This window comes from Peromyscus leucopus, chromosome 17 (genome assembly GCF_004664715.2).
Source record: "Peromyscus leucopus breed LL Stock chromosome 17, UCI_PerLeu_2.1, whole genome shotgun sequence".
NCBI lineage: Eukaryota > Metazoa > Chordata > Mammalia > Rodentia > Cricetidae > Peromyscus > Peromyscus leucopus.
Window position 1 is genome coordinate 25,756,367 of NC_051077.1, and position 27,818 is coordinate 25,784,184.

At 42.2% G+C, this 27,818-nt stretch overlaps 1 protein-coding gene across 6 annotated transcripts in view; it reads right to left on the minus strand.

The window, feature by feature from the left end:
• Mtus1 (microtubule associated scaffold protein 1) overlaps positions 1-27,818 on the minus strand; it is a 146,371-nt gene that overhangs the window by 36,484 nt on the left and 82,069 nt on the right. For 4 of the 6 annotated variants that reach the window (XM_037211692.1, XM_028872347.2, XM_028872346.2 and 1 more), the window contains 2 exons: positions 25,727-25,858; positions 23,390-23,428 (listed from right to left, as the gene is read on the minus strand). In XM_037211692.1, the coding sequence (XP_037067587.1) occupies positions 23,390-23,428; positions 25,727-25,858 (171 nt within the window). Of the gene's footprint in view, positions 1-16,434; positions 16,992-23,389; positions 23,429-25,726; positions 25,859-27,818 lie in introns of those variants that run through there. The other 2 variants (XM_028872349.2, XM_037211691.1) reach the window with 2 other exon arrangements.

Genomic DNA, 27,818 nt, shown 5'->3' on the forward strand with positions numbered 1-27,818 from the left:
CCAGACAGGAAGACATTTTAAAGCATTTTCATACTTTTGGCTTTTAAAAAAAATCTGCATGTGTATGTATGGGCATATGTGTGTACATGTGCTTGCTTGCAGATCTGTGGACCCATGCATATGCTTACGGAGGCCAGGGCAGGACATCAGGTGTGTGTCTCTATCTCTATTTCCTTGAGACAGTGTATCTCTCACTCAACCTGATGCTTGCTGACTCAGCGAGGCTGGCTGGCCTTTGAGCTCTTAGGACTTGCCTTTCCCCGCTGCCCCGCCATGCTGGAGTTACAGGCACGCACAGGCATGCATGCCAGATAATGCCACTCTTGTCTGAGTGCTCAGAGATCAAAATGCCCTTCTCATTCTTACACAGGAATACTCTTACCCATAGCACCATCTCCTGGGGCCCTATTTTTATACTTTAAAGTGACAGGGTAACTCTTATCTACACAAATTTTAATAAAGAAAACTATTTTCAAAAGTGCTGAAGATAAATTTTGAGCCCTTGAGTCCTTACTCGACACTTACAAGGCAAGAAAATACAATCTACTCAGAGTCTTTCCTAGAAAAATCTAGACAAGAATTTAAACATAGGATTTGCTAAGGACTTGAAAACAATTGACAACCAAGGAGGAAATGACATGCCGACATTATTTTTCTCAAGTACACACCTTCCATTGTGCAGGGTGCCCTCTACCTGGGGCTGGACAAGCACACTGTGACCTCAATCTTTGCTCTACATACTACGCTCCCTGAGGACAACAATCCTACATGGCAGCCAATGACCCAGTTCACACATACTTCCCTGTCCCCATTCCTGGCTTGACTGAGGATCAGAGAGGATGAAAAAAAATCTCCAGTGATGCTTGAAGCCCCAAGGCTCATATAAATGGGTTACTTCATAACATGAAAAGCCAAGGGTTTCCCCTGATCCCTGTGGGATTTACTATTTACATGTAATTATCACAATATGATAAATTTAGCATAATATGAAGCAAACTGCGGCCATCTATCCTTACATGCCCTTACATGTTTTATCAAGATAAGGATGTTACTGTTTTGATAACGTGGCTGTATTTAAAAAGATAAACAATTTTGCTTATTATATCTATGTATCTGCTAACAGGACATGATCTGATCTCAATGAATCAATGGAAACCTTAATATAATCAACAAAGTGATACCACTGCCACTTCTGCCCATGTCACAATGGAGTCAGTATGGGAAAACACAATCTGGAAAACAAAACTGTGTATGTACATACTTGTACAAGATGTGGGTCCCGGGACTGAACCCGGGTCTTCAGACTGGGTGGCAGTTACCTTAACTTGCTGAGCCATCTTGCAGGCTTCCCAAAAATTTTAATCAAAAATATCTGCTCACAATTCCACAAAGATCAGGGACAAGACAAGGTTGTTCACGATCTATTAAATATAGTACTTCAAATTTTAGCTAGAGCAATAAAACAACTGAGAGTGATCAAGAGGACAAAAGTTAGAGAGGAGGAAGTCCAAGTATCTTTATTTGTAGATGATATGATAGTATATATAAGTGACCCCTAAAAATTCCACCAGGGAACTCCTATAGCTGATTGTTGTGGAACAATCTTTTTGTACACTTTTAACATGCATTGCTCTCATTGGTTTAATAAAGAGCTAATGGCCAATAGCTAGGCAGGGAGAGGTTAGGTGGAACTAATGGACAGGAAAAAGGAGAGCAAGGGGAAAGGGGCAGAGTTGTAAGGAGACACAGGGAGAAGCAAAATGAACATGGCACTACATTTTTTTGGTAAGGCATGTGGTAGAGTGTAGATAAGAAACACGGATAATTTAAGATGTAAGAACTAGTTAGTAACAAGCCTAAGCTATTGACTGAACATTTATAATTAATAACTCTCCAGGTCATTTATTGGAGAGCCGGAGGTCCCAACAAAAAGCCTACGGCTGATAAACACTTGCAGCAAAGTAGCTGGATTAAAAAAAAAAAATCCATAGCCCTCTTATACACAAACAATAAATGGGCTGAGAAAGAAATTAGGGAAAGAACATCCTTCACAATAGTCTCAAATAATAAAAAATATCTTGGGGGTAACTCTAACCAAGTCAAGTGAAAGACTTATATGATAAAAACTTAAAGTTCTTGAAGAAAAAAAAACTGACAAAGATTATCAGAAGGTAGAAAGTTCTCCCATGCTCATGGATTGGCCAAATTAACATAGTAAAAATTGTCATCTTACCAGAAGCAATCCACAGATTCAACACAATCCCTATTAAAATTCTAACACAATTCTTTATAGATCTTGAAAGGGCAATTCTCAACTTCATATGGAAAAAAAAAAACAAACATAGGATAGCTAAAACAAACCTGAACAATTATAGAACTACTGGAGGTCTCACCATTTCCAATTTCAAGTTGTACTACAGAGCTACAGTAACAAAAACCTCATAGTGCTGGCTGGCATTTAAAAAAAAAAAACCAGGTTGATCAATGGAATTGAATTAAAGACCCAGACACTAGTCCACACACATATGGGTACCTGATTTTTGATTGAAAAAAAAAAAAAAAAGCCAGAAATAAGGTCGGGAAATGGTGCATGCCTTTAATCCCAGCACTTGGGAGGCAGAGCCCTGCGGATCATGTTAGCACTTGGAAGGTAGAGTCCAGCCTGGTCCACAGAGTGAAATCCAGGACAGGCACCAAAACTATATGGAGAAACCTGTCTCAAACAACAACAACAACAACAACAACAACAACAACAACAAAAAAGCCAGGAATACACACTGGAAATTAGACAGCATCTTTAAAAAATGGTGCTGGTCAAGCTGAATGTCTGCACATTGAAGAATAAAAATAGATCCATCCATATCTATCGCCATGCACAAAATTCAAATCCAAGTGTATCAAAGACCCCAACATAAAACTAGATACACTGAGTCCAGTAGAAGAGAAAATGGGAAATAGCCTTGAACACATTGACACAGGGGACAACTTCTTGAACAGAATACCAATAACTCAAGCACTAACATCAATAATTACTAAATGGGACCCTATGAAACTGAAAAGCTTCTGTAAGGCAAAGGACACCATCATTCAGACAAAGCACCAGCCTACAGAATGGGAAAAGATTTTTTATCAACTCCACATGCAATAGAGTGCTAATATCCAATATATATATAGAAATCAAGAAATTAGATATCAAAAAACCAAATAATCAAATTTAAAATGGGGTACTGATCTAAACAGAATTCTCAATAGAGGAAACTCAAAGGGCTGAGAAACACTTAAAGAAATGTTCAATATCCTTAGCCATCAGGAAAATGCAAATCAAATGTACTCAGATTGCATCTAACACCTGTCAGAATGGCTAAGATCAAAAACACAAGTAACCATTCATACTGGTGAGGATGTGGAGCAAGGGGAACACTCCTCCATTGCTGATGGAAATGCAAACTTGTATAGCCACTATGGAAATCAATATGGCTATTTCTCAGAGAGTTGGAAATTGATCTACCTCAAGATCCAGCTATACCACTCTTGGGCATATACCCAAAGGACACTCTATCCTATTGCTTGCTCAGCCATGTTCATTGTGGCTTTATGCAAAATATTCAGAAACTAGAAACAATCTAGATGTCCCTCAACAAAAGAATGGATAAACAAAATGTGGCACATTTACACAATAGAGTATTACTCAGCTATTAAAAAAATAACATCATGAAATTTGCAGGTCAATGAATGGAATTAGAAAAAAAGTCATCCTTTGTGAGGTAACCCAGACCCAGAAAGATAAATATGGTATGTACTTGCTTATAACTGGATATTAGCCCATTAAGTAAATGATAACCAAGCTACAATTTGTAGAGCCAGAGAGGTTACGTAAAGAGGAGGGGTCTGGTGGGGAGATGCAGGGATTTCTCTCAGAAGAGGAAATAGATTTTTACGGGCAGATTAAAGGCAGGTGAGGGTGGTGGAGTGAGGGTCAGGTGGGGGAGATAGATGGGTGAGGAAACAAGTATGGGGAGGGATGGCTGGAATTGGAGTATGTTTGGAAACCTAGTACAGTCGAGATTTCCTGGAATGTATGATGGTGATTCCAATGAGGACTCCTAATAATGGGGGATATGGAGTCTCCACAGCCCACCTTTTTGTCACCAGGCAAGGCTACTAGTGGTGGGACTGGGTTGCGTTCAATTGAGTTGTTGACCAAGGGGATCCCGTAGAAACTCCCAAACAACACAACATTTGCTAAGACAAATGGCTGTTCTCCCACACAAAACCCATTGAACATGGGAAAGTAAAGTTGGTGCTTACACGGAGCCTCCATTCCTACATCCTAGTGTCTGGTGTGAAAAGGTACTTTGCAGGCTACTGGACGAGAAACATGGACACCAACCTTTGACCTACCATCTCTTCTGCCTGAAAATATGCTAGGACCATGGTGGCACAGAACTGTTGCGAGTAGCCAACGAATATCTGGTTTGACTTAAGGGCCACTCCAAGAGAGGGAATCCATGCTGGACACTGCTTGGGTAAATCAAGAATCAGAGACTAGATAGCCTAGAGACCTGGGGCAAACCAAGCATGACTGGTTTTAAAAAAAAAAAAAATCAAGAAAATGACTCCTAACGATATTCTGCTATCCTCATAGATCAGTGTTTTATCTAGTCATCATTAGAGAGGCTTTCCAGGGCAAAAGACACAGTCAATAAGACAAAAAGACAGCCAACAGAATGGGAAAAGATCTTCACCAACCCCACATCTGACAGAGGATTGATCTCCACAGTATATAAAGAACTCAAGAAACTAGACATCAAAATACTGAACAGTCCAATTAAAAAATGGGCTAAAGAGCTAAACAGAGAATTCACAAAACAAGAACTACAAATGGCTGAAAGACATTTAAAGAAATGCTCAACATCCTTAATCATCAGAGAAATGCAAATCAAAATGACTCTGAGATACCACCTTACACCTGTCAGAATGGCTACGATAAAAAACACCAATGACAGCCAATGTTGGAGAGGATGTGGAGCAAAGGGAACACTCCTCCATTGTTGGTGGGAATGTAAACTTGTACAACCACTGTGGAAATCAGTATGGCGGTTTCTCAGAAAATTAGGAATCGAACTACCTCAAGACCCAGCCATCCCACTCTTGGGCATATACCCAAGGAATGCTGATTCATACCATAAAGATACATGCTCAGCTATGTTCACAGCAGCACTATTTGTAATAGCCAGAATCTGGAAACAATCTAGATGCCCATCAACGGAAGAATGGATGGAAAAAAATGTGGTACATATACACAATGGAGTACTACTCAGCAGAGAAAAACAATGAAAGCATGAAATTTGCAGGCAAATGGATAGAACTAGAAAAAAATTATCCTGAGTGAGGTAACCCAAACCCAGAAAGACAGTCATGGTATGTACTCACTCATAAGTGGATTCTAGATATAAAATAAAGAACAATCAGACCACAACCCATAGAACCATGGAGGCTATATATATATATATCATGGAGGTTCCTAGGATGACTGTGGCTTATAATAAATTTTGGTTTCACTCAATTATTGAAAAAAAATAGCCAAATGAATGGAAACACATGAACTATGAACCAAAGGCTGAGGGCCCCCAGCTGGATCAGGCCCTCTGAATAGGTGAGACAGTTGATTGGCTTGATCAGTTTGGGAGGCAACTAGGCAGTGGGACCAAGTCCTGTGCTCATTGCATGAGTTGGCTGTTTAAAACCTGGAGCTTATGCAGGGACACTTGGCTCAGTGTGGGAGGAAGGGACTGGACCTGCCTGGACTGAGTCTACCAGGTTGATCGCAGTCCTCAGGGGAGGATTTGCCCTGGAGGAGGTGGGAATGGGGGGTGGGCTTGGGGTAAAGGGAGGGGTGGGAGGGCGGAGAATAGGGGAACCCGTGGCTGATATGTAGAACTGAATGGTATTGTAAAATAAAATAAATAAAGAGGCTTTCTCTGGCAGCAGATGGTAACAGATACAGAGACCCATAGCCAGACATTATTCAGAGAGGCAGTCTAAATGGGAGATCTCCATCAAATCCCTCCCCCTCAGAGCTCAGGGAAACCCTAGGAAGAGGAGGCAGAAAGATTTTAAGAGGTAGAGGGGATGGAAGACACCAGGAGAAAGAACAAGGCCCTCTGAATCTACTAAGCAAGGTGCATATGAGCTCACAGAGATTAAAGCAGCAAGCACAGGGCCTATATGGGGTCTACACCAGGTCCGTTGTGTTTATATTATTGCTATTAGCTTAGTGTTTTTATGGGACTCCCGACTATGAGAACAAGTGGGTCTCTGACTCTTGTATGTGCTCTTGGGACTCTTTTCCTCCTATTGGGTTTCCATGCCCAACTTTGATGTTTTTGCTTCATCTTATATTTTATTTTGTCATATTTGTTGTTATCTCTTAGAAGCCTGTTCTTTTTTTAATGAGAGAGGGGAAGGGAGGTGGGGAAGAAATGGGGAGGAGGGTTGGGGTGGAGAGGACTGTAATCAGAATATATTGTATGAGCAAAGAATCTATTTTTGTTTTGTTTTGTTTTTCGAGACAGGGTTTCTCTGTGTAGTTTTGGTGCCTGCCCTGGATCTCACTCTGTAGACCAAGCTGGCCTTGAACTCACAGAGATCCATCTTGTTCTGCCTCCTGAGTGCTGGGATTAAAGGCGTGGGCCACCACAGCCCAGCTAAGAATCTATTTTCAATGAAAGGAAAAAATAATAATTAAATAAAAACTGCTCACTTGAGCAACAGCTAAATAACTAGTCCAAAGGGTTAATTTATCATCTTACAGACAAAAATAAGTTGCTCCATTAGATGGATGCCCATCTTATTACTAAACATCTTTAGAGAGGGGTTTAAACCCGGGCTCAAAGCCTAAGCATGACACAGAACAAGCTAAGGAAAAAAAAAAACCCACCTCCTGGCCAAACATGCCATCTACTTATAGAATCGGCTTGATTCCCAAGCTGTTAAAATCTTAGAGGAAAAAAAAAAAAAGTAAGAAAACATCCCAAATGCCATGAAGCACAAAAAACAAACTACCTATGGATGAATCTATTTTCCTATGCACGTTGGTCTGCTCGCTACCACTCATTACAATCTACCATAATGGGGATAGCCGGGGACTGGGCAGGGACGGGTATTGGGGGCCCAGCAGGGATCATCTCAGAGGACAGCATTGCTCTGGGATGTAGGAAGGCCACCTGCACTGTTACCAGGCTAGACAGTCAAACCATTCCCATCTTTCGGCACTATTCTCAATCCCACATCTGAAAGTTCCAATAGGAATGCCATGTACTTGTTTTTGCAGTGGGTATCTCCTTGGCATTCGATGATGGGATTTGTGTCTTGCAACACTCCATGAAACTAAAGTATTAAAATGGGAATATTTTCTAATATAAATGAGCATCCCGATAGGCCATGGTTATCCAAATGGCTACTGCTCATTCTGTAGCTGTCTATGGGATGCATCTTAAGAAACTTGTGCAACAGACACAAGTATGTCACCAGTCTGGGAAGTATGTGATATGATAATCAGATGCTGGAATCACATACACACACTGGGGTGGGAGTGCAGGTAGAGAATGTTCTAGGTACCTGGGCACGGGGGCAGAGTCTTGACCAAATTTGCTCATGTGACGGATAGATGGCTGAAGGAGGGGGCCAGGAACCGAAGACAGAGCCAGAAAACACACATGAAGGCAGAGACTGGAAGGCCCCAAAGCCTGAGCATCTTGACACAATCATCAATCCCAAAGTAACATGATGCTGCTGGAAGCCTAAGCAGGAGCAAGGGCATGTGCAGGGTGCAAGATTTTATCACATAGGGAACAGCAAACAATGCCTACGGGGTCCCATGAAGGGAAAGAAGACCTAAAGGGGCAAAAGCCGAGGCAGAGAGGCCAGGAGGGAGGCCCAAGGACAACAAATCTGGGGTCCATGACAGTGAGAACCAGGCAGGAAAGAATAGGCCTTATAGCCAAGAGATCAGGAGGCACCAGATGATGCGCAGGCTTCCAGCTGGGAACCATCAGGTTGATGGGCAGAATGAGGACAAGGGCAGAAGAGGAAGAGTGTGGAATGGCTTGTGAGGAAGGTGTGAGAACCTTCTCTCACACTCTGCTCCTGAATCTCCAAAAATAGCTCATTCGAAACTCACCTGCTCTTCAGAATAATCAGCTGCCCTGTAATTTTCTCAAGGTGCAATCAAGCCTGAAGATTGCCTAAAGCCTTCCCCCACACACACAGGACTACATGCACACACATTCTATCAATTTAACAATGGGGGTAATCTATACCACCTTATCAAAAATAATTGTAAGTTATTATATTGTTAGCAAGCATTAGCTTGCAAACATAGAGCTCTCTATATATTCAAGGATAACCTTGATTTGTAATCCTCCTGCCTCCACTTCCAGAATGTTAGGGTGGCAGTCATGTGACCTCATGCAGGGTTTATATAGTTGGGATTGATCCTAGTGCTTCATGTATGCTAGGCTAGCATGTAAACAACTGAGGTACTTATTTATTAAGTGTCTCTCTCTGCATAGCCCTAACTGTCTTGGAGTTTGCTATCTAGACCAGGCTGGCCTGGAACTCATAGACATAAGCCTGCCACAGCCTCCCTAGTGCTGGGATTAAATCATGTGCCACTACACACAGGTTACATCTCCATCTTAACAGTAATTTTTGTGAGTTTTTTGTTTGTTTTTGTCTTAATCCTTTTGACTTGCCAATCTTACTAAAGACATTTAAAAAAAAACTGCTCAGTAACATAAAGCCTGCTTATGTCAAGTGGTGTCTGCTGTGGGACGGTCTGTATGTCAAATTGCTCTGATTGGTCAATAAATAAAACACTGATTGGCCAGTGGCCAGGCAGGAAGTAGGTGGGACAAGGAGAGAGGAGAGTTCTGGAAGCAGAAGGCTGAGGCAGAGAGACACTGCAGCTGCCGCCATGACCAGCAGCATGTGAAGACGCCGGTAAGCCACCAGCCACGTGGCAAGGCATAGATTTATGGCAATGGATTAATTTAAGCTATAAGAACAGTTAGCAAGAAGCCTGCCACGGCCATACAGTTTGTAAGCAATATAAGTCTCTGTGTTTACTTGGTTGGGTCTGAGCAGCTGGGGACTGGCGGATGACAAAGATTTGTCCTGACTGTGAGCAAGGCAGGAAAACTCTAGCTACAGGTGTCTTCTTAATTTCACCAATGACAACATGCATCAACATGTCCTTTCTAATTAAACACATGGAAGAATATAGTACCCCAGACACTGTCTTCTCACCACTAGGAACTCATCTCCCAAACGAGCAATGGCAGCCTGCAAGGGCCTTCTTATAGTGACTCCTCCAGAGTACACAAGATTTATAACTTGTAAGTACTGTGTCTTCTGTGATTTTTACATACTGAACTAAGTCCAGTCAGATGATGTCACTGATATGCCACTAAGGCCATACCCTGTGGGTGGGCACTGTGCAGCGACAAAGAGTACCTCCACTGCTCAGACCATGTTGTGATTGTGTTTGTCATAAAAGGACACTTTTGAAACCCAACAGCTGAGTATAGACACTAGTTGACATAACACACTGAGCGGTAGCAGGGTCTCCAGAATGTACCAAAGTTATTTAAAAAAAAAAAAACCAAAAACAAAAAAAACCCAACAATTATGGTTAAGCACAGTAGATCCTCTTGTAAAAGAAACCAAACTTCAAATAGCCAGTTCAACATTAGGAATACATATGTAAACAACAAATAAAAAGAGAACATCATTCCCACAATAGTAAGCCCCGAAGAGGGAGGTGCCTAGAACCAGGCTATAGAAGTCACAGGGAGGGCAAATCCCTCATCCCCGTGATGGTTTGAATGAGATCTTCGCCGTAAGTCTTGGCCCCATTGGTGGCTGTTTGGGGAGAAGTGGGAGGTGTGGCCTGGATGGAGGTGTATCACTAGCGGTGGACTTAGAAGTTTCAAAAGACTTCCATGTAGTTCTCTCTCTGCTGTTGCTCCAGCCAGCCACCCGATGCCATGGCTTCACTTTGCCATCGTGGACTCTGATCCTCTGTGGCCATAAGTCCAAAGAAACCCTTTCTTTAAAAAGTTGCCTTGGGCGAGGTATTTTATCAAAGCAATAGAAAAGTAACTAATACAGCCCCTAAAAGTCTTCTTAGTATTAATTTTCCCCAGAGCTATATAATCACAGATAAAAGGACTTCCAAGATCATCAAAAGTACAGCTAAGGGGAATGCAGAAGAGGATATTAAAACCACAACTACACTGTCTTTTTACCTAACATCACCAGTAATGTGCATACACTAATTTTGTTTTGGGTGGGAGAGAGGATAGGGTCTTGCTATAGCACGGGCTAACCTTTGTCTCTCAATACTGCCTCAGCCTCCTCCTAAGTGCTAAGATTATAGAGGTATGCCACCATGCTTAGCTCTGTACATAATGCTAATAAACTAGCGCTAAGATATTCTTTAAAGCTAACCCAAAGTGTCACAGTACATATTACTGGGGTGTTTTGTCTGCTTGCATTAAATGTAGCTTTGGCAGTTCAAGGCCAGCTTGGTCCAGGACAAACTACCTGCCTCTCTCCGCTGGGTGGTAAAGGCATGTACCACAACCCAACCATAAGACATGTTATTTTAATAGTGATTCTCTATGTCCTTGGTAAGTAACTACTGACATGCTCAGAGGCCAGTGAAGTAATCAAGATGACTTTAAAAAAGCAAAAAGATGTGGCTATACATTAGGACAGTGAAGTATGGTAGAGCTTCATCACTCATCTGTTATCCTTCAATCTGGCGTTTTAAAGAACATACCAACAACCAAACCTCTTTTTACATATAAATTGATGTGTGTATACATATATACACATACCATAACATGTATGTGTATATTATGAAAACTATCTATAATGGCTTCAATGATATCTATTATTCTGATGTTTGAGAAAAACACATTTATCTTAACAGTCCATGAATAGAATAAAAATCATAAATGCCTCACTAATAAAATTTAAAGGCATAAAAGACACATCTGAAATGCACACCTTCCTCGATGCATTATTTTAAAATGGAAAGTTAAAGTATTTCAAGTAACTTTAGCCAAACAGTAAGACTTCGTCCAATAATAAAACAGCTTGAAAGTTGAAGCTAGTTTTTTGCCAATCTGACACAAACTTGAGTCACTTGGGAAGAAGGACCCTTAGCTGAGGAACTGCCTCCATCAGATCAGCCTGGGGACATGTCTGTGGGGCATTTTCTTAATTGCTAATTGATGCAAGTGGCCCAATCCACTCTTGGCAGCTCCGTTGCTTAGCAGCTTGGCCTGGCTTGTATAAGAAAGGTAGCTAAGCAAGCCAGGGAGAGCAGGCCGGCAAGCAGTGTTCCTCCATGGTCTCTGCCTCAGTTCCTGCCTCCAGGTTCCTGCTGCAGCTTCCCTTGATGGTGGACTATAAATTGTAAGCCAACAAATCCTTTCCTCCCGAGGTTGGTGTTGGTCAGAGTTTTATTATAATAACAGAAAAGCAAACTAAAACAAGTGGAATGATTACAAATACTTAATCAACACCAAAACCAATTTGTGTTATTTCAGAGTAAAAAAGGCAACAAGATCTGCTACGGATTCCATTTGTTAAATAATACCCTTCCCTCCATTCATAAGTGACCAGTAAGAGTCTCTGAGAACTAATCGCTCTGCCTTTTGGGGACAGACACGCCCATGCTTCAGGAACTAGAGAAATCCCACAGCTTCTCAGCCCTCTTTCAGGTAGAGTAGCCATGTGACTGGGATCTAGCCCAAGAGACTGGAACTTCAGAGATCTGGCACCACCTCCTTCCCCATTTCCTTTGCTTCCTGCCTGAGAAAGGCGCCCAGAGGGAAAGGCGGCGCTCAGGACACAGCAGAGACACCAGGCTTGGCTACAGAGCCAGCCTGGCAGGGCACAGCTCCGTCTCTGGGGGAGGTGCGACACTTTCTCAGCTGACTGGTTTTCATGCCTAGAGCAAGTCTAAAAGTTTTTCCAAGTGAACATCCAACGTAAGAACATAATTTGATGAATTTCACTGTAATTGAATAGATTTCATTCACATGCTGTATAGTCAAAATTGTTCTCTTTGGTACTGCCCCAAGTAAATATATATGTCGTTCTGATACTGCTTTCTTCTTCCTCAGTACTTCCATTGCTAGCTACCCTCATCCCACCCCTACACTCCAGCGCTGGGTTCAAACTCAGACCTGCCGACATGTCATATGATATTATTCCTGGGGAGACACGAACAGCGTCTATTCGCCCAGATAGGGCACCAAAGTCCAACTCAGTGAACCAGTGGGGTTTGATTGGGGTTCCTTAGAGGAGTGGGTATGAGAAGGGTCACTTACAGGAGGAGAATGACTCGAAGACAGCTGCATGACCTAAAGCCACCGCAGCATGAGTGTTGACTGCTAAAAGCTGGGAACCAGCTTCTCGTTCTCCAACGAGCAGGCAGCTCAAGGGTGGAGAGGGTCTCTGCTAGGTCAGTCAGCTCAGCTGCTTCTGCCTCTTCCCGGCAGCTGGGCTGATTTGAGTTTCCTCGGGGCAGCTCTCCTCTTCAGAGAGTGTCTGAGAAGTCTTGATTGTTTACATAAACTGGAGGAGGGAGGAGCCTAGTGCATCTGGTCAGTTTCAGGGACTTCCTGAGTCTTATAGAGCGTCCCTACTGGGTGGAATGTTTTAACTGGGAGGAAATTGCTACACAGCAGTACAGCAATCAACTTTCAGTTCATTAGCCCAGCAAAAATAATTCAAAATTCTTAGTGTAATTAACTGCCTTCCCTTACATCAAAGAGAACGTTAAGTATTTGAGCATCAGGCGATACCATCTGTAATAATTAGTACGGGTTTATTTCCAGCTTGGAAGGAAAACTAAAACTGAGAGGGAAGGAGTATTTATACATAGAAATATATTTCCCTTATACTGATCCACCATAAAATTAGGACCAATGGTATTATGATAAAAATCCAAAATACACTTAGCTTAGCTTAATACTTTGTCAAGAAATACTCTAGACAGAAACTTGGGACTATGAGTGAGGTCATTCCAGACTTTCAGGGTTCCTACCTGATCCTGAGTCTTCATCTATGTTTGGTATCTTCTTCCAGTATCACCCAAGATCCCTGCCAGAGTGGCTTTCTCCTCCAGCCTTTATTTACGGGGAGAAAAAAATTCCATCTCTGCCCTGTGCTCTTGTTCCAGGCTTTTACCAGGAGCCTGTTCCCAGTCTCTCTCTCACCACACTGTTTGCTCAGAAATGTTACAGTTCTTTTTTTTTTCCCCCTTTGAAGGAAGGAGCCACCTGCTTGCTTCCTCACCTCTCTAGGCTTTCACATTATTTTTCTCTGTCTGGAGCACTTTTTATTTATTTCTCAGCTAGTTCCACTTATCCTAAGGACCTGACTTAAAAGGCACTCCCCTTCTGGAACACCTGGATAATGGTAACAAGAACCACCGGAGGGCCCAGGCCACACCCTACATGATTACCTGTCTCTTGTCCAATTATGGGGTTAAGGAAGGCAAAGGGCTGTGTGGGACCTCGTCCTGGCTCTTTTCTCAGCACCAAGCCTTGTGCCTGGCATATGGCACGTGCCCAACAGATACTCATATGGGACATGAATGAATTAATCTTGCAGTGGGAGAAGCAGGTTAGAATCAGAGCGAAAGCTGAGCTGATGGACAGAGCAAATATGAAGCCCTCCAGAAAGCTCTTGCAGTGGTTGGCTGTGTTGACAGGATGCTGTCAGTATTTTGTTATAAGAGCAGGCCTAGGAGCATACTTCTTTGGTGAAGTAACTAGACATATGGTCCTAGGTTCAATCCCCAGTCCCCCCTCCATCCTTCTCCCAAAAGAGCAAGGTTTACCCAAACTAAGTGCCTGGAGGAGGAGGGTGGCCAAAGTGAAAACAAGGAGGGACTCCAAGGGTGGCGTCTTAAGTTTTTATAAGCAATTGTTGTGGATAACTAAGGATGAATAACAAGATGACTCAAGGTTGATGGCCAGATAAGAAACATGATGTCATAAAGAGAAATAAGCCAAGGGGATGAACCGGATTTGGGAGGTACTAACACATTCCGAGTTTAAAAGCCCAAAGCTAGGAAGTGCATGGCACTTGAGGCCCAGAGAGCTTAGAAAGCAGAACATTTTGGCTACCACAGTTTGTAGCCAAATGAAGCAAAAATGATCATACACTTAGTTATGTAGCGCTAACGCCATCTTATCCCGGTACTCCTGGAATCCAGGCCAGTTGCCCATCACTAAGGCAACTAATGGTAATTCCTTCACTAAGAATATAAGCAAGTCTGTATGTCACTGACTTACACACACACACACACACACACACACACACACACACACACACACACACACACGTGTCTGGGCCTTAGACTTAATGGTGTAAAATAAGGTGGACTTGTTCACTGATACATGCATCCTAGGCCTAAAAATTATGATGCTCAGCAAAGGAATTTTAAAATATTTGTATAAATTCAGAAAGTAAGACATGACTAAAACACCAGTATTAACTAAAAAGAAACTCTGGTCATTAAGGCCTTGTGTCTTTTGCTCAAGCTACCTGCTTCACAAAAACACTACACACCAACCTAAAACATCAGCTAGGAGAATAAATGAAGCATTGTTCACTCAAGCAATGGGATGTTTCACAACTATTAAAAAGAGTGGAATAAAGGCTGGGTGTGTGGTTCAGTAGCAGAGTGCCAGCCAAGCATGCATAAGACCCAGTCACATCCCCAGCACCACCCCCGCACATGAAAGAATGAAGTAGATCAACATGAAACTCTACTATTAACCTCACAAAGGCCAGCAATAACACATACACCAAGCTTCCAATTCTGCACAACAAATGGGGCTATGAAAGACTTCCATACATTTGTGTCTGGTTGAACCACTATAGGAAAAATAACCAAGAAACCATGACAGTGAGCACTCTGGGGAAAGGACAGGAAGTTAGTGTCAGAGGTATATTAGGATACCACAACACCCTAAAGACCTTTTTTATTGTATTGCTACAAAAATTTATTCTTTGGTAAAAAACAATAGCAACAACAATAATATAGCACACTTATATTTTTCACTTTATGTGAAAAATTTGTCTTTTTTTTATTTTGGGGGTACAGGCAATTAAAGCCAAGGTCTCAGCAGACACTGGGCTCCACCCGTGAGCCCACAGCTTTAGTTTTAGGGCTGAGAGAATCCCAGTGGCATTTGGGCTGAAAAAAGAGCCAAAGTTGGCTCCAGCCTCCTTCATTTACCTCCAACCATCAGATCTCAAAGGAAAGGCCAGCCAACTCAAATGCCAGGTCAAGGGGAATTATGAAACAAGGAAAGGATGCTGGAAAAAACAAAATCAAGATTATCCCACAGAGAAGGCAAATGCCTCTGGGAAAATGAAAAGCACTCAGCAGAAAAGAAAAAAAAAACAAATCACCAGGGACAGCAATGAGCCAACTGAAAAACAAGAGGTACACACGAAACACACACACACACACACACACACACACACACGCACGCACACCACTGAAAAACCATGCGTTCACATGCCCATGAAGCAATCCTGTTAACGCCAACAGACAGCAGCCCCCACTGTAAGTTCACTTAGGCCATTACAGAATGAAACCAACTTAATTTACCACCATTACAACCACTAGCAGAAGTGAGAGGCAGCACCACCAGGCAATGCAATCTGAACATAATAAGCAGACAGGTTCACATATGCCTGAAGGGATGCACTGAGGAGATTTTCCATGTTAAGAACAGAAAAATGAAAAGCAGCTGCAAACACAAACGTCAGGAGCAATATTCTATATCCACAATTGCTTTTGCTAGGAAGCCTGGAAAACTAAATTTGTGGTCCGCTTATTGGCCCCTCCACAAGCATCAGGATGATTTTTAAGAGTGTTTGCAATGTGGAGATCTTTCCATATACTGAAATAGCCTATCCATCTCAATGAGAAACTACAAAATAAAACCACAGAAACCATCTCCTTTCTCAGTGCAAAGAGAAATCATCTTAATTTGCATACATCCTATTTCCAAAAATCATTTGAAGACTGATGTGAATTAACAGGTGTTGGCCTTTACAGATTTGGTGGCAGAGAAGAGCGCCAGCAAGTTCCAAGGCAACCATCCTGCATCCATAAACACAGACGAGCCTTCAGCTGCCTCCACACAACAAAAGTACCCTCCCGCTCAACACAAGAGAAAACTGCGTTTTGTTTGCTAAGCCTCTCATCAAAGAGAGCTTTATTTCCCAATTATCTGTCTCCATAGAAATCGGAGAAGCATTCGCAAGTTCATCAGCAAGTCCCTCCCCTAGGCAGCAGGGGATCTGAGCAGAGATCTGTGCATGACCAACCTGTGTGGAAAATGACGGTGCTCTTCCTGAGCCCCGAAGGAAGCCGAAGGTTTCGCAGCAGTCCTTTGGCAGTTAGGCGGACGTGGATGGTGGATAAGGAGAATTTGGGAGACAACAACATGTCTTCAGAGCAAGTGGGAAGACTTCGCAGGGGAAGCAGCGACCAGGGACCATCACATGCTGTCTCTTTCCAACTCAGTACTCTTCCAAGCCAAGAGATACAGCCAGAGAAAAACAAGCCTCCACAGCTAGGGTCAGGCCACCCAAAGGAAAAAGAAAGGCAGAGCTAGCTATCCCAGGGCTCCAGGCTTCCGTTTGCACACCCAGATGCAGCTAAAAACAATGCCCTCCGTCTGAGCAAGAGCTGTGAGGAGCAGGTCCGGAAGCAAGCAGCCTCTGAGTTACATCACACTGTACATGCCATGGGTTGTTGTGGTTCCCATCAGGGATGGGAAAGGGGAGGAGAAAGTGGGTGGTCTCAGGAGCTTTATGTAACAGCCAATGATGTCGCAGATCCAGTCACTCTTGGAACAGGGTTAAGGGAAATTAACCACCTCATGTGCCTAATGTCTATTTATTAACTAGGCAAAGAGTAAGATTTCATTAAAGCAATCTGTGAACTGATTCACTTGTCTTAACGGCACAGGTTCACACTATTACCTCTGAGCATTTCCCAGGTATTTTACCTATAAAGTTATATGTACACCTGATTGCTTAGATGAAAAGCAAGCTAACAAACCAAAACCTCCAAGCAACAACAAACACTTCCAATCTTTCAAAAATCAACCTGCTTTACTATGCTAGTGATAGGTTGTCCAAATTTTAGATCTAATTCTCATGTGTTAAGGACTGCACTAATAACAAAAGGTTAGTGTAATTTCTGCACCATGTCTGTTTGTGAGAGTAAGTAAAAAATATCATAAGACCAAGAAAATTTAAGCCACAAGATAAAGAAAAGTTAAACCATAAACAACTCATTACATGTCGTTAAAACTGACGAAAAGCAATTATTCTTCCTGAAGTCCTATGTGACATCTGAGAATTGAAGATGACAGAGGACAGGAGGTGAACTGGAGAAACTCACCCTCCTCACTAGCACCCCACACCCCGCCATGGCAGAAGATCTCAACAAAACCAGTAACCACAGAGGGTCACTGTGGGGATAAACAAACACACCCACGGCCAATTAATCTCCTAAACGAACCACATAACCATGGCAACAGAAGCACCAATCACCAAGGACTTGGAGTCAAAGAAAAAGACCTTTAGGTGTCATTTTCGGTTTAATATCACAGGTTATTATTTTTTTTAAAAAAAAAAAAGTCTAAACTCTTTCCCCAAATTCAAAATTGTCCTGTTAAAGGAAAACCCACTAGCTTATACTACCCAAGGGAAGACATAAGCAACCCACTCACTAATCAGTTATAGTCATTAAAAAATTGTATTTTAAAGATCTGGAGAAATGGCTGCTCCTCCAAAGGACCCATGTTCAGTTCCCAGCACCCATAACAGTTCACAAGGGTCTATAACTCCAGTCCTAAGGGATCCAAGGCCCTCTTCTGGCATCATGCATGCACGTGGTGCACAGGCAGGCATGCATGCAAGGAAACCACCTATATATACACATAAAAAAAAAATAAAATAAGGAAATATTACTTGAACTACACTATTAAGCTATCCCACACACATTAAATATTAATCCCTTTCTCCTGGAAGCAACAAGAACCTGAAAGAATAGAAATAATGTCAGTGGGAAGGAAAAGCGAGCCAAATGTAGCTGCTTGTAAAATGCCTGCATGTAAAACGCCTGCACACAAACGTCCAAGCTTGCTTATAACGAGCCTCAGATAGCTTTTTCAATTCTTACCCAAACGTCCCCTGCCCCCTGGTGGCCAGCTAGCATAAGTGCAAAAAGGTGTGGGCGTTATTTTGTCGTTTTAAAGGGTCAGTCAGCATGGAAAGTCAGGAAAGATGACAGAGAACAAGTGAAGCCAAGTTTGGTACTTAAGATGGACCAATTCGTAAGGATTAAACTTTGGCTTTCATTGGTGGTGATGGGGTTTGGAGTTTCTTGCTTTTTTTTGGGAGGGGGGGTTGTTTTTTTGAATAGTAAATCTCTTCACTGCTGAGCTATCTCCCTAGACTCCATTTCCTCCCTATTTTAAAGAATTCTGAAAAGCAATGAATAAGAAAATCTCATTCTGGTCATATATGCCCTAAGGCTGTGCTCTGTGCAATGGCTCCTAAAGTTACACTCTTGTGCAGTGTGTAAATTCCTGTTCTTTATTTGAGACCACTATTTTACTTGCATTAAAAAAAAAAAAAAAAAAAAAAAGCCAAATGGAGGGTGCACAGTTCTAAGCCAGTTAACTTTTCGTGTTTCCTAGCCCTACATTTTTTTCCTGTCTGTTATTTGTGTTCATCTTCTGCTACTGTAGCAAACACAAGTCTAAGCATACATGCCTGCTAACTATGCGTTACTACATGTGTTGTAACAGTGTTGTAACAATGTCTTAAGCTTTCACAACTGAATCTAACAGCAACTTCCCATGTCTCGGCCAGCATCTGCCAGTGCCCAGAAGCCACAACACCTTCTCCAGCTACGATCCTGACTACTTTAGATACTGAATGTAAGCCAAGTCAGCAAGATTCCCCATCTCCTCTGTGCATTGCATGCCTGTGCGTTGGTGCCTGTGAATGATGCACATGCTCCAGTGTGCACGGAGAGAGCAGAGGACAACCTTCGGGTGCTGGTCTTTGACATTCACTATTTAGGTTTTCTTTTCCTTCCGCTGTGTATGCCAGGCTACCTGGGCCACGAGTTTGCAGAGATTCTTCTGTCTCTAGCTCACTTCTTGTCTCCCCATAAGAGTGCTCAGCTTACAGATGCTCACACTAATATCCTTAGGTTTTCACAGCAAGTGCTTTTACCCTCTGAGCTGCTTCCTCAACACCACCATTTCCTTTGTATAGTACTGTGAATAGTACTCCACTGCACGGACATACCATGTCTTTATCTACACAGACATTTAAGCTATTCTTCCATCTAGTTAGTTATTGGAGATTATAGCTAGAAATCCATGGAGTCTGTAAAGGAATTTAGTAGAAGACTAAACTCAGTACAGCCTGAAACACAGAGCTGTGGTCAATGCTGATCTTCTGCCTGGTCCATATTAACATCCAAACAAGGAGGGAGCAAAGAGAGCCGCATATGTGTATCCCAGGTCTTAAGGGTCCTAAGAGGCCGCACCCCAGGAGCATGTACTTCAAGATCACGGGCAGATGTAGCAGTTACCTGCTGTCTCTCTAGGGGCAGTGCTCCAAGGTCATAATCAAAACAGCTACCCACTACAGGGGATAAGGCTGCAGAGAACATGGGAGATCAAATCTCTCTTCCAAATCCTGATGTCACTTTGGGAGATCAGCCCTTACTGGGTATCCGGCTTGCAGGCAATTTTTTCCTTCCATGCTCCTGACTGTCTCCCTTGTGCTGCAGAAGTTTGAGCTCAGTATAGTCTCACTTGTCCAGTTTTTCTTGTCTCATGCTTCTGGTGTCAAACCAAGAAATCACAACCAACGACAAAGCCATGAAAATCTTACCCTTTCATTTCCTTCTAAGAGTTTTTTGGTTTCAAGTCTTGAATTAAAATATAAGATTTTGAGTTCTTTTCTGGGTATGAGGTGAGATGAAGGTTCACTTTCACTTTGCTCACAGACATCCAGTTCTCCTCACACTGTATAGCTCTCATACTGGGCATTTTCAAAACTGTATGTCCACGGGTTTATTTCTGGGTTCTTCCATTGTAGTGGTCTCTATCTAACTTTGTCCCGGCACACCGTTTTATTTACAAACTAATAGACTTGAAAGCAAGATGTATGATGTTTCCAGCTTTGTCGTCGCCCCCCCCCCCCCAAACACACACATACACACCACCACATACACACACAAAATTGCTTTTGGGCTATTTTGGGGTCTTATTTGGTTCCCCATGAATTTTGCATACTGACTTTTCTTTTTCAGTCAAAAAATGCAATAAGGACTTTGGACAATAATAGGCCCATTAATCATCTACTGTGGGGCTGGCTCTGTCATGCTAGTTTTCAAGAACAAGTATGGTGATGTTGTCTATTTTGACAAAACAAAGCTCCAATCATGTGCTGTCATAATTATTAATCTCTACTATTACACCTGTGTTCCAGGAACAGCCTTCTCTATTCAGGTCTATATTTATGTTGCTTTTATTCATTTCTACATGTAAAACCCTTCTGTCTGGAATACTTCTTGAGCACTGTGTGAAGAGATCTATCTCCAGGACAAAAAAACGTAACACTGTCACATTCACTAAATGATCCATTCTTCCTAACAGGAAGCACCAAATTTTCATGTATGGAAACAGCATCTGCCCTTTCAGCATGAGGGCAAAGTTGAGATCATCAACATGCAGTAAGGAAAGACAGACAGCAGGCGCACAGTATGGTAGCATTGCATCACCTCCCCAGAGCAGGTCTGCAGCCCTAAACCATCTCCCAACACTGGAGAGAAAGGAGATGCAGAAAACCACAGACTCTATTTATAAAAGGGCACAGAAGGAGCAGACATGTCCACTTCCAGGGCAGACATCACGGCACCTGACAGGGATGATGTGTAAAACAGTCAGAAGTGGAGAAACCTGACGTGGATGCCTACGGTATTCCAAACAGCTCCCATGAGTGTCGGAACCACGGTAATAATAAATAGCATGCTGTGGTGTGTGCGGCATCTTCCTCATAAATAGCAAGCACATTTTATTTAGAGCCAATGTTACCTAGAATCTCGCAGCATCACCACCTTTAAATAAATCACAACAGCTAAACCCCAGGATGGTGGTTCAGAGCTTTCGGTGGATTTGCCCACTTGCTTCGAGGATTTCACACCACTTCACACCATGGGGTAGTAGGGGGCTCACTTCTAAAATAAAGCCATTAAAAGTGTAACGACAACAAAGACTGTCAACCTTGTCGGCCTTAGCGGCACGATTAGCTACCATTTGAGAGCCTGGGACGAAAATATTGTACGCACTCAAAATGATGCCTGCGTTGGGAACATTCCCATGCTGCCAAACGAGAAAGTAGAGCTGTGGAGAGACTTGGCAAGTAGCCAAAGTCGGGCCACAAATAGGAAGTGGAGAACCAAGATCTTCACCAATGCCCAAGCCTCACAAGGTCATTCTCCTGCCCTTGTCTTCTGAGGTAGTGGAACTTCTTTAACTATTAAACTGTTAAATAATGATAGGACATTTCAAATACTATTTCACCCAGCCCTCTAAAATTAATAGAGGCTGGAGAGGTGGCTCAGAGGTTTAGGGCATCCCTACTCTTGCAAAGGACCTTGGTTCAGCTCCCAGCACCTACATGGAGGCTCACAACTGTTTGTCACTCCAGTCCAGAGGATCTGATACCTTCTTCTGGCCTCCCAGGGCACTGCCTGCATGTGATGTACTGACACACAGCCAGGCAGAACACACATGAAGAGAAATCTTTATAAAATTAAATAAAAGAAACATATAAAATTGAAAAATATGAAAAGTAAATTAAATCAATAAGAAATTAAGCAAAATGTGAGGTATGGGCAGCAGTTTTATGTCATGACTCATACTAGAAGCTAGTGTGGAACTTTTTGAAAATAATGCGGTTATCCGAGTGACTATAAAATGCATGTGCTTTTGTTTATTAAATATATAATATGCATGTGCTTTTGTTTATTAATACCATTTGAAATAACCTGTCACAAGAAACTCACTGAGACGGTTATAAACAATCCATAAGGGAATCATTGTGAACGTGATATAGAGAACCAACTCAAACATCCAAGTGATGAATTGTTAATGCACTTATTAACACCAAGTGACTCATTGAAACTGATCTCTACGTGGTACATAACCAAATGGGATTTCAATGTTTACAAGCAGTTTGACTTCAAAAGCCACACACAGCAATGTTTCCTCATTAGGATCAAGCTAGTTTTCAGGTCAGCCTCGAGTTGTGAAAATAACTAACCGCCATGTTTACAAACGGGAAAACACGTGGCTCACAGTTGCATCCTGCGCTGACGCTATGAAAGCCTGGATAACAGCGAGTTTACGGGCTGCCACGTGGCCCTTTTCTGGCTCTCTGTTCTGCTGTGCAGTGGGCTTAGAAGTCACATGACTGTCCTATCGCTGTAATATAAAATAAGAGCATGTCGGTAGTGCATGGCGGACTGCACAGTCTTGCATGTCAGGTGCAGGAATTTCAATGAATACATTTTTTTGTTTTTTTTTTTTTTTTTTTTTTTTTTTTTTTTTTTCGAACAGTTTTCTGTTAGCTTTCGCTTTCCTGGACTACTTGTAGCCAGCTGCCTCGAACTCACAGAATCGCTGCTTGCTCCGATGCTGGATTAAGGCGCCCACCGCCCGCTCAATGAATACATTTTATAAATGGCTCCTCAAGAGGAAATATGAGACTCTCAGTGTAGTTAAATGTGTTTAAGTGATAGGCTGCCTTAGACCTGTCCCTCCAACCAAGGGGGGTGGGGTGGGGAGAGCCAGGAAAATAGAAAGCTACCAAGCTAATACAAGGGGTGAAAAACTACGTCTTAAGATAATTTTACAATCAAAGATGATCCAATTTAAAGTAACATGTATATTTGGAGAAGTGTCTTTTTTGTTTTTGTTTTTTTAATTTCACATGAGCCATATTAAGAAAATGATTTTAAGCTAAATTTATCTATATAATCAAATGTCCTCTTCTTGTGTTAGAAGGATCAATCATACTTCCCAAATGCCCATTTCATATGCAGTTATTTATACCTTAAAGCCTGAATTTTTGACTCAAAAGTATAGCAGTACAAGTCATTATAAATAAATTCTAGTATGTTTAATCATTACTTTTCAAATGGAAAGATTTTTATCTATTCATGCTTAGAGTGGGCACTTGCCTGAATTAAAAGCTGTGAATAGACTCTTTCTTGAAGGACCTAGAATGTGAAAGAAACATAAAACACATTTTATTGAAAATACTACGCATAACTCAAGCCATTTTGTAAATAAGAGTGGTTTCGCTTCTTTCAAAAGCCTTCCATTAACCTCTGAATTGTAGGTTCTAGCTAATCACTGAGAAAAATCCCAAGAGATGCCAACAACTTTATCAAGTATATTGCTTTAGGGGTTGAGGATTTAGCTCGGTGGTAGAGCGCTTGCCTAGCAAGCGCGAGGCCCTGGGTTCGGTCCTCAGCTCTGTTTAAAAAAAAAAAAAAAGTATATTGCTTTAAATATAGATAATATTGTAGACATCTAATTTGTTAATAGGAGTGACAGGCATTATTCATCAAAATCAAACTATCAATTTTCAAAAGGACAGGGCATGGTGCATTTAGCAAGTCAATGACAAAGTTCATTTTAATTTTAGTTTATTTGTTTATTATTTATTCTCGTACCTGAATCCTGAGCCCCACAGATTAGAACACTCCACCGCTGAGCTACTTGCGGGCCAGGAGACCCATCGTTTAGCAATGCTAAACTCATACTTTTATATTCCTATTTATTATACTGCACATAGGAAAGAGGCTGCACTTTGGCAGAGAGGGCTGTTGGTGTGTGCCTTCCCCAGGGGCTGACTTCTATTTGGCCATGAAGAAGAAATACACCGGAGCTTTTGCTCCAGGCTGATGCAATATAAGATGTGGCCAGGAACCAAACGGGTAGATGCTTGCTGGGCTATAAGTGCCTGTATTTGACATCAAACAGTCAAGTGAGAAACCATCTGCAGACGACTGGCTAGAACTGCCATAGTCCATCTGTGGAATTTTAAAGAGAAGACCATCTCTTAAAAGCATGTGGCCATCATAAATGGGAAGCATTCACTCCCTCTCAGAGACACCTGCAGACTCAATGGCAGGCCTTTTAAAACACTGGCTTTGCCCCGTTTTGCAGTTCATCAGTGGGGTCTCTAGTTGTCCCCTGAAAGTCGCCTCAGGGATTAAACCTCCATCACGGGGTTTACTTTTGGCTATTGATGGAGGTAGTGTGGGGCTTAAAAGTCATGATAAAAACCAATTTCTGATATTAATGCCACCCTAGCAGGGGGCATCTGATGCCTCAGAGCTGTATATAAGACAAAGAAGCCCCTGGTGGCACAGTGAATGACCTGCCCCTAACCAGGAAGAGAGAGAAAAGCATTGCTAAATGTAGGCTAGGTCAGTAACCTCAAGCTATTGTATGATCTTTTACATACATGCCAGCATACATACATACAAAGTTGAGACCACTGTGCTCACTTTCCTTGAAAGAAAAACAAAACCACATCTATATGCAGAGAAAAAAACTGAGAGGGGGTGCCGTGGTGGCTGCTGGTTGCTTATCCAATTCTCTGATATAAATAAGGGTCTCACTTATTCTTCCAGATGAGCAAGCTTTCAAGGACCTAGGAACAGAGCTTTGCCATGTGCTCTCGCTCTCTCTCTCTCTCTCTCTCTCTCTCTCTCTCTCTCTCTCTCTCTCTCTCTCTCTCCTCCCTCTCCTTCTCCCCCTCCCTCTCGGCTGTGATGAGGCTGCATGGAAACACTGCAGGTGAAGTCCACACTACACACTGCACACTGCACGCTCTCTCTCTCTCTGTAGCCACAGCAATTGCAAAGCGAACAAAACAGAAGGATCAGACACAAAGAACCGAGAGAAGAGAGGAACCGTCTTGACAAGGAAAGCAGGCAACAGACATGAAATAGGCCGTGCTCCTCGTTCCTGGCTCTGAGGGGCTCGCACTAGCATAACGGAATGTTAGTTTTATTTGTTAGCCTCCCAGACATCTCTGTTCTATCTGCTCATTTCTGGGATTCGCTTTATTTCTTAGTTTAGGGCGATGGGTGTTTTGCTGGAATGTGTGTCTGTGTGCATGCATGTGCAGAACCTGTGCAGACTGGGAGATGGAGTGAGCACAGCATCGGATCCCCTTGAACTGGAGATACAGATGGCTGCCAGCCACTATACAGGTGCTTGGAATTGAACCTGAGTCCTCTGCAAGACCAGTCAGAGCTTTTAAACACCGAGCCCTCTCTCTAGCCCCTACCTGCTGATTTTTATTACTGGATTTTACCTATAGAATTTGCAGACCCTTGGAACAAGAGCATCTCATTGTTAAAATTTTCTTACTCCATGGGTGTTTAAACATATAAACAATTGTTACATGTACCATAAACCTACTTGTCAAAATTTAACTTCCTAAAAGCCACGGAATTTAAAATTCCTTCATTTTCTTTTCATCCCAATGAAGACAATACCTTTTGGAGGAGTTTTGAGCAAGTGCGCATGAGCTCTGGGTACCAAAGGCTTCAGATATAAGGATCCTGATCCATTCTGAAATACTTGTTTGGGAGGTTTCTCTTCATACTTGATGACAGCAGCATTACCAGCTATAACAAAACAGAAAAATAGATCTTATTTAATACGTAACCACAAGTCCCCTGTATTTATTACAAAGAGACTACCATATGACAATAATTACTGAATGTCAAGAAAGAAATAATGCCTGGCCTAAAGTATGCAAAATAAACGCTGTCCTCAAAAACCTACATTTTGTTTCCTTCAATAGTGCAGGTTTGTGCACACTTCCAGCTTGGCTTTTATCTCAGAAGGTGGAAGATGAATGGTCATCTATGCGGTGTAACAAACAAACCCAATGCATGGATAGGAAAGCATCCCTCTCCATGAAGACAATACAGACTGTAAGTGGCTGATGCTAATTAAGTAAAAGTAAAAAATCCATAGCAGTCAAAATCCTCAATGGCTTCAAGGATAAGATCTGGTCTCCACAGAAGCTGCATTGAGAAGTCAGATTGCCAGCATCCACCCTGTTACAAAGGTCCAGCCTTAAATTGGAAAAAAAAAAATATAAAGAGACTCTCACCTACATAGAGAAAATCAACTGTATGAAAACACAAAATCTCTCCTCCACTTACTGTCTTGATCCTATTTTCTCTAAGAAATTGTCAACACGTAATTCTAGGCACCCAGTTTTATTCTACCATTCAATACATCAGTCATAATTTTTTTTCCTAGTATAGAATGCGCTACATGAATGTGTGTCACCCTGGTGCGACAGCAGTGTTCGCATCTCTGTGTCATTTCAATTTTAGCATGTGCACTGTGAAGCAGGATTGTAAATGGTTTTACTGCTGGCTTGGACCCCTTTCTTCATCCTCTAGCAAAGTGCGATGAGACATCTCTTGCTCGCAAACAATATGAAGACAAGTTTTTTCACTAGGCTACACGACCTCAACCCCCACCAACAATGCTCACACAGTATCCGTACATGGAGCATCTGTTAACTCGCCATATGCCCAGATAACATTCCTAATATTAGATCAGCACAAACCCACCCTCCTGCTGGCAAACTTCTGCCTAGCTTCTGTCCTGCTTTCCAATTCCCACCTTGCCCAGAGAATCTATGGAGTGGGGCTTTCCAAACTCGACAGGATGCTAATGGACAAGGCGGTCTACCTCTCGACATAACACTCTAAAGGACACACAGTGGGGCAACAGTACCAACATTTCATGAGAAGTGGGCATTAGGTTTCAGTAGGTTCGTAACTGACTTGAAGTCATTTGAAGAAGTCCCTTGTCGTAACTACTGAATTTCAGACTTGCTTATCTTGGAGCAACTTTTGTTCTATTCAGCAGCAAGTAAGTCACTTGTTCCAACTTCGAAAAACAAAGTTCAGTTCAATTTATGAACAGGATATAAGATTTTCCACAGCTAAAGAACTTACTAAAGAATATCTCACGGAAGTGAAGGACATGTTTCTTACGAGGTCCAAGACCCCTGGCTATTGGTCTCACAGAAGAGTAGACACTGTTCTGGAAATAAAACTACCTTGGTGCTACTCTTGAAGGCTCACCCAGACCACAGATCTAGCACCAGATTCAGTCAGCTTTGGAACACAACAGAGTCAAAATCCATGTCTCAAGGATAAAATATACTGGTCTCAGATACAAATATACATAGCAACATTCTTATACATACTTGCATATTTATATGAAATATATGTGTGTGGCAAACATTCACACTCAATGATTATCCATTGTATGAGTACTGACTTTACCAGATGGAATAAACTAAACATATTTGTATGGCCTAACATTTTCCTGTTGACTGGCACATTGCTTTTCAGTAAATTCCCACTTGGAAAGCTGATTGCTACTCTGAGGCAGGAGGTTCTTGAAGTATTACTCCCACCTTCTACTCAGTTCCTCACATGGTGACTGGCACAGCATCCTTCCCATTTCTAATTGTTTCCTTATTCAGAGATGTCCTATTTTAATGTCCTCTGTAGCCGTAACTGTCCGGTTACGCTACAACAACACATTTTTCTA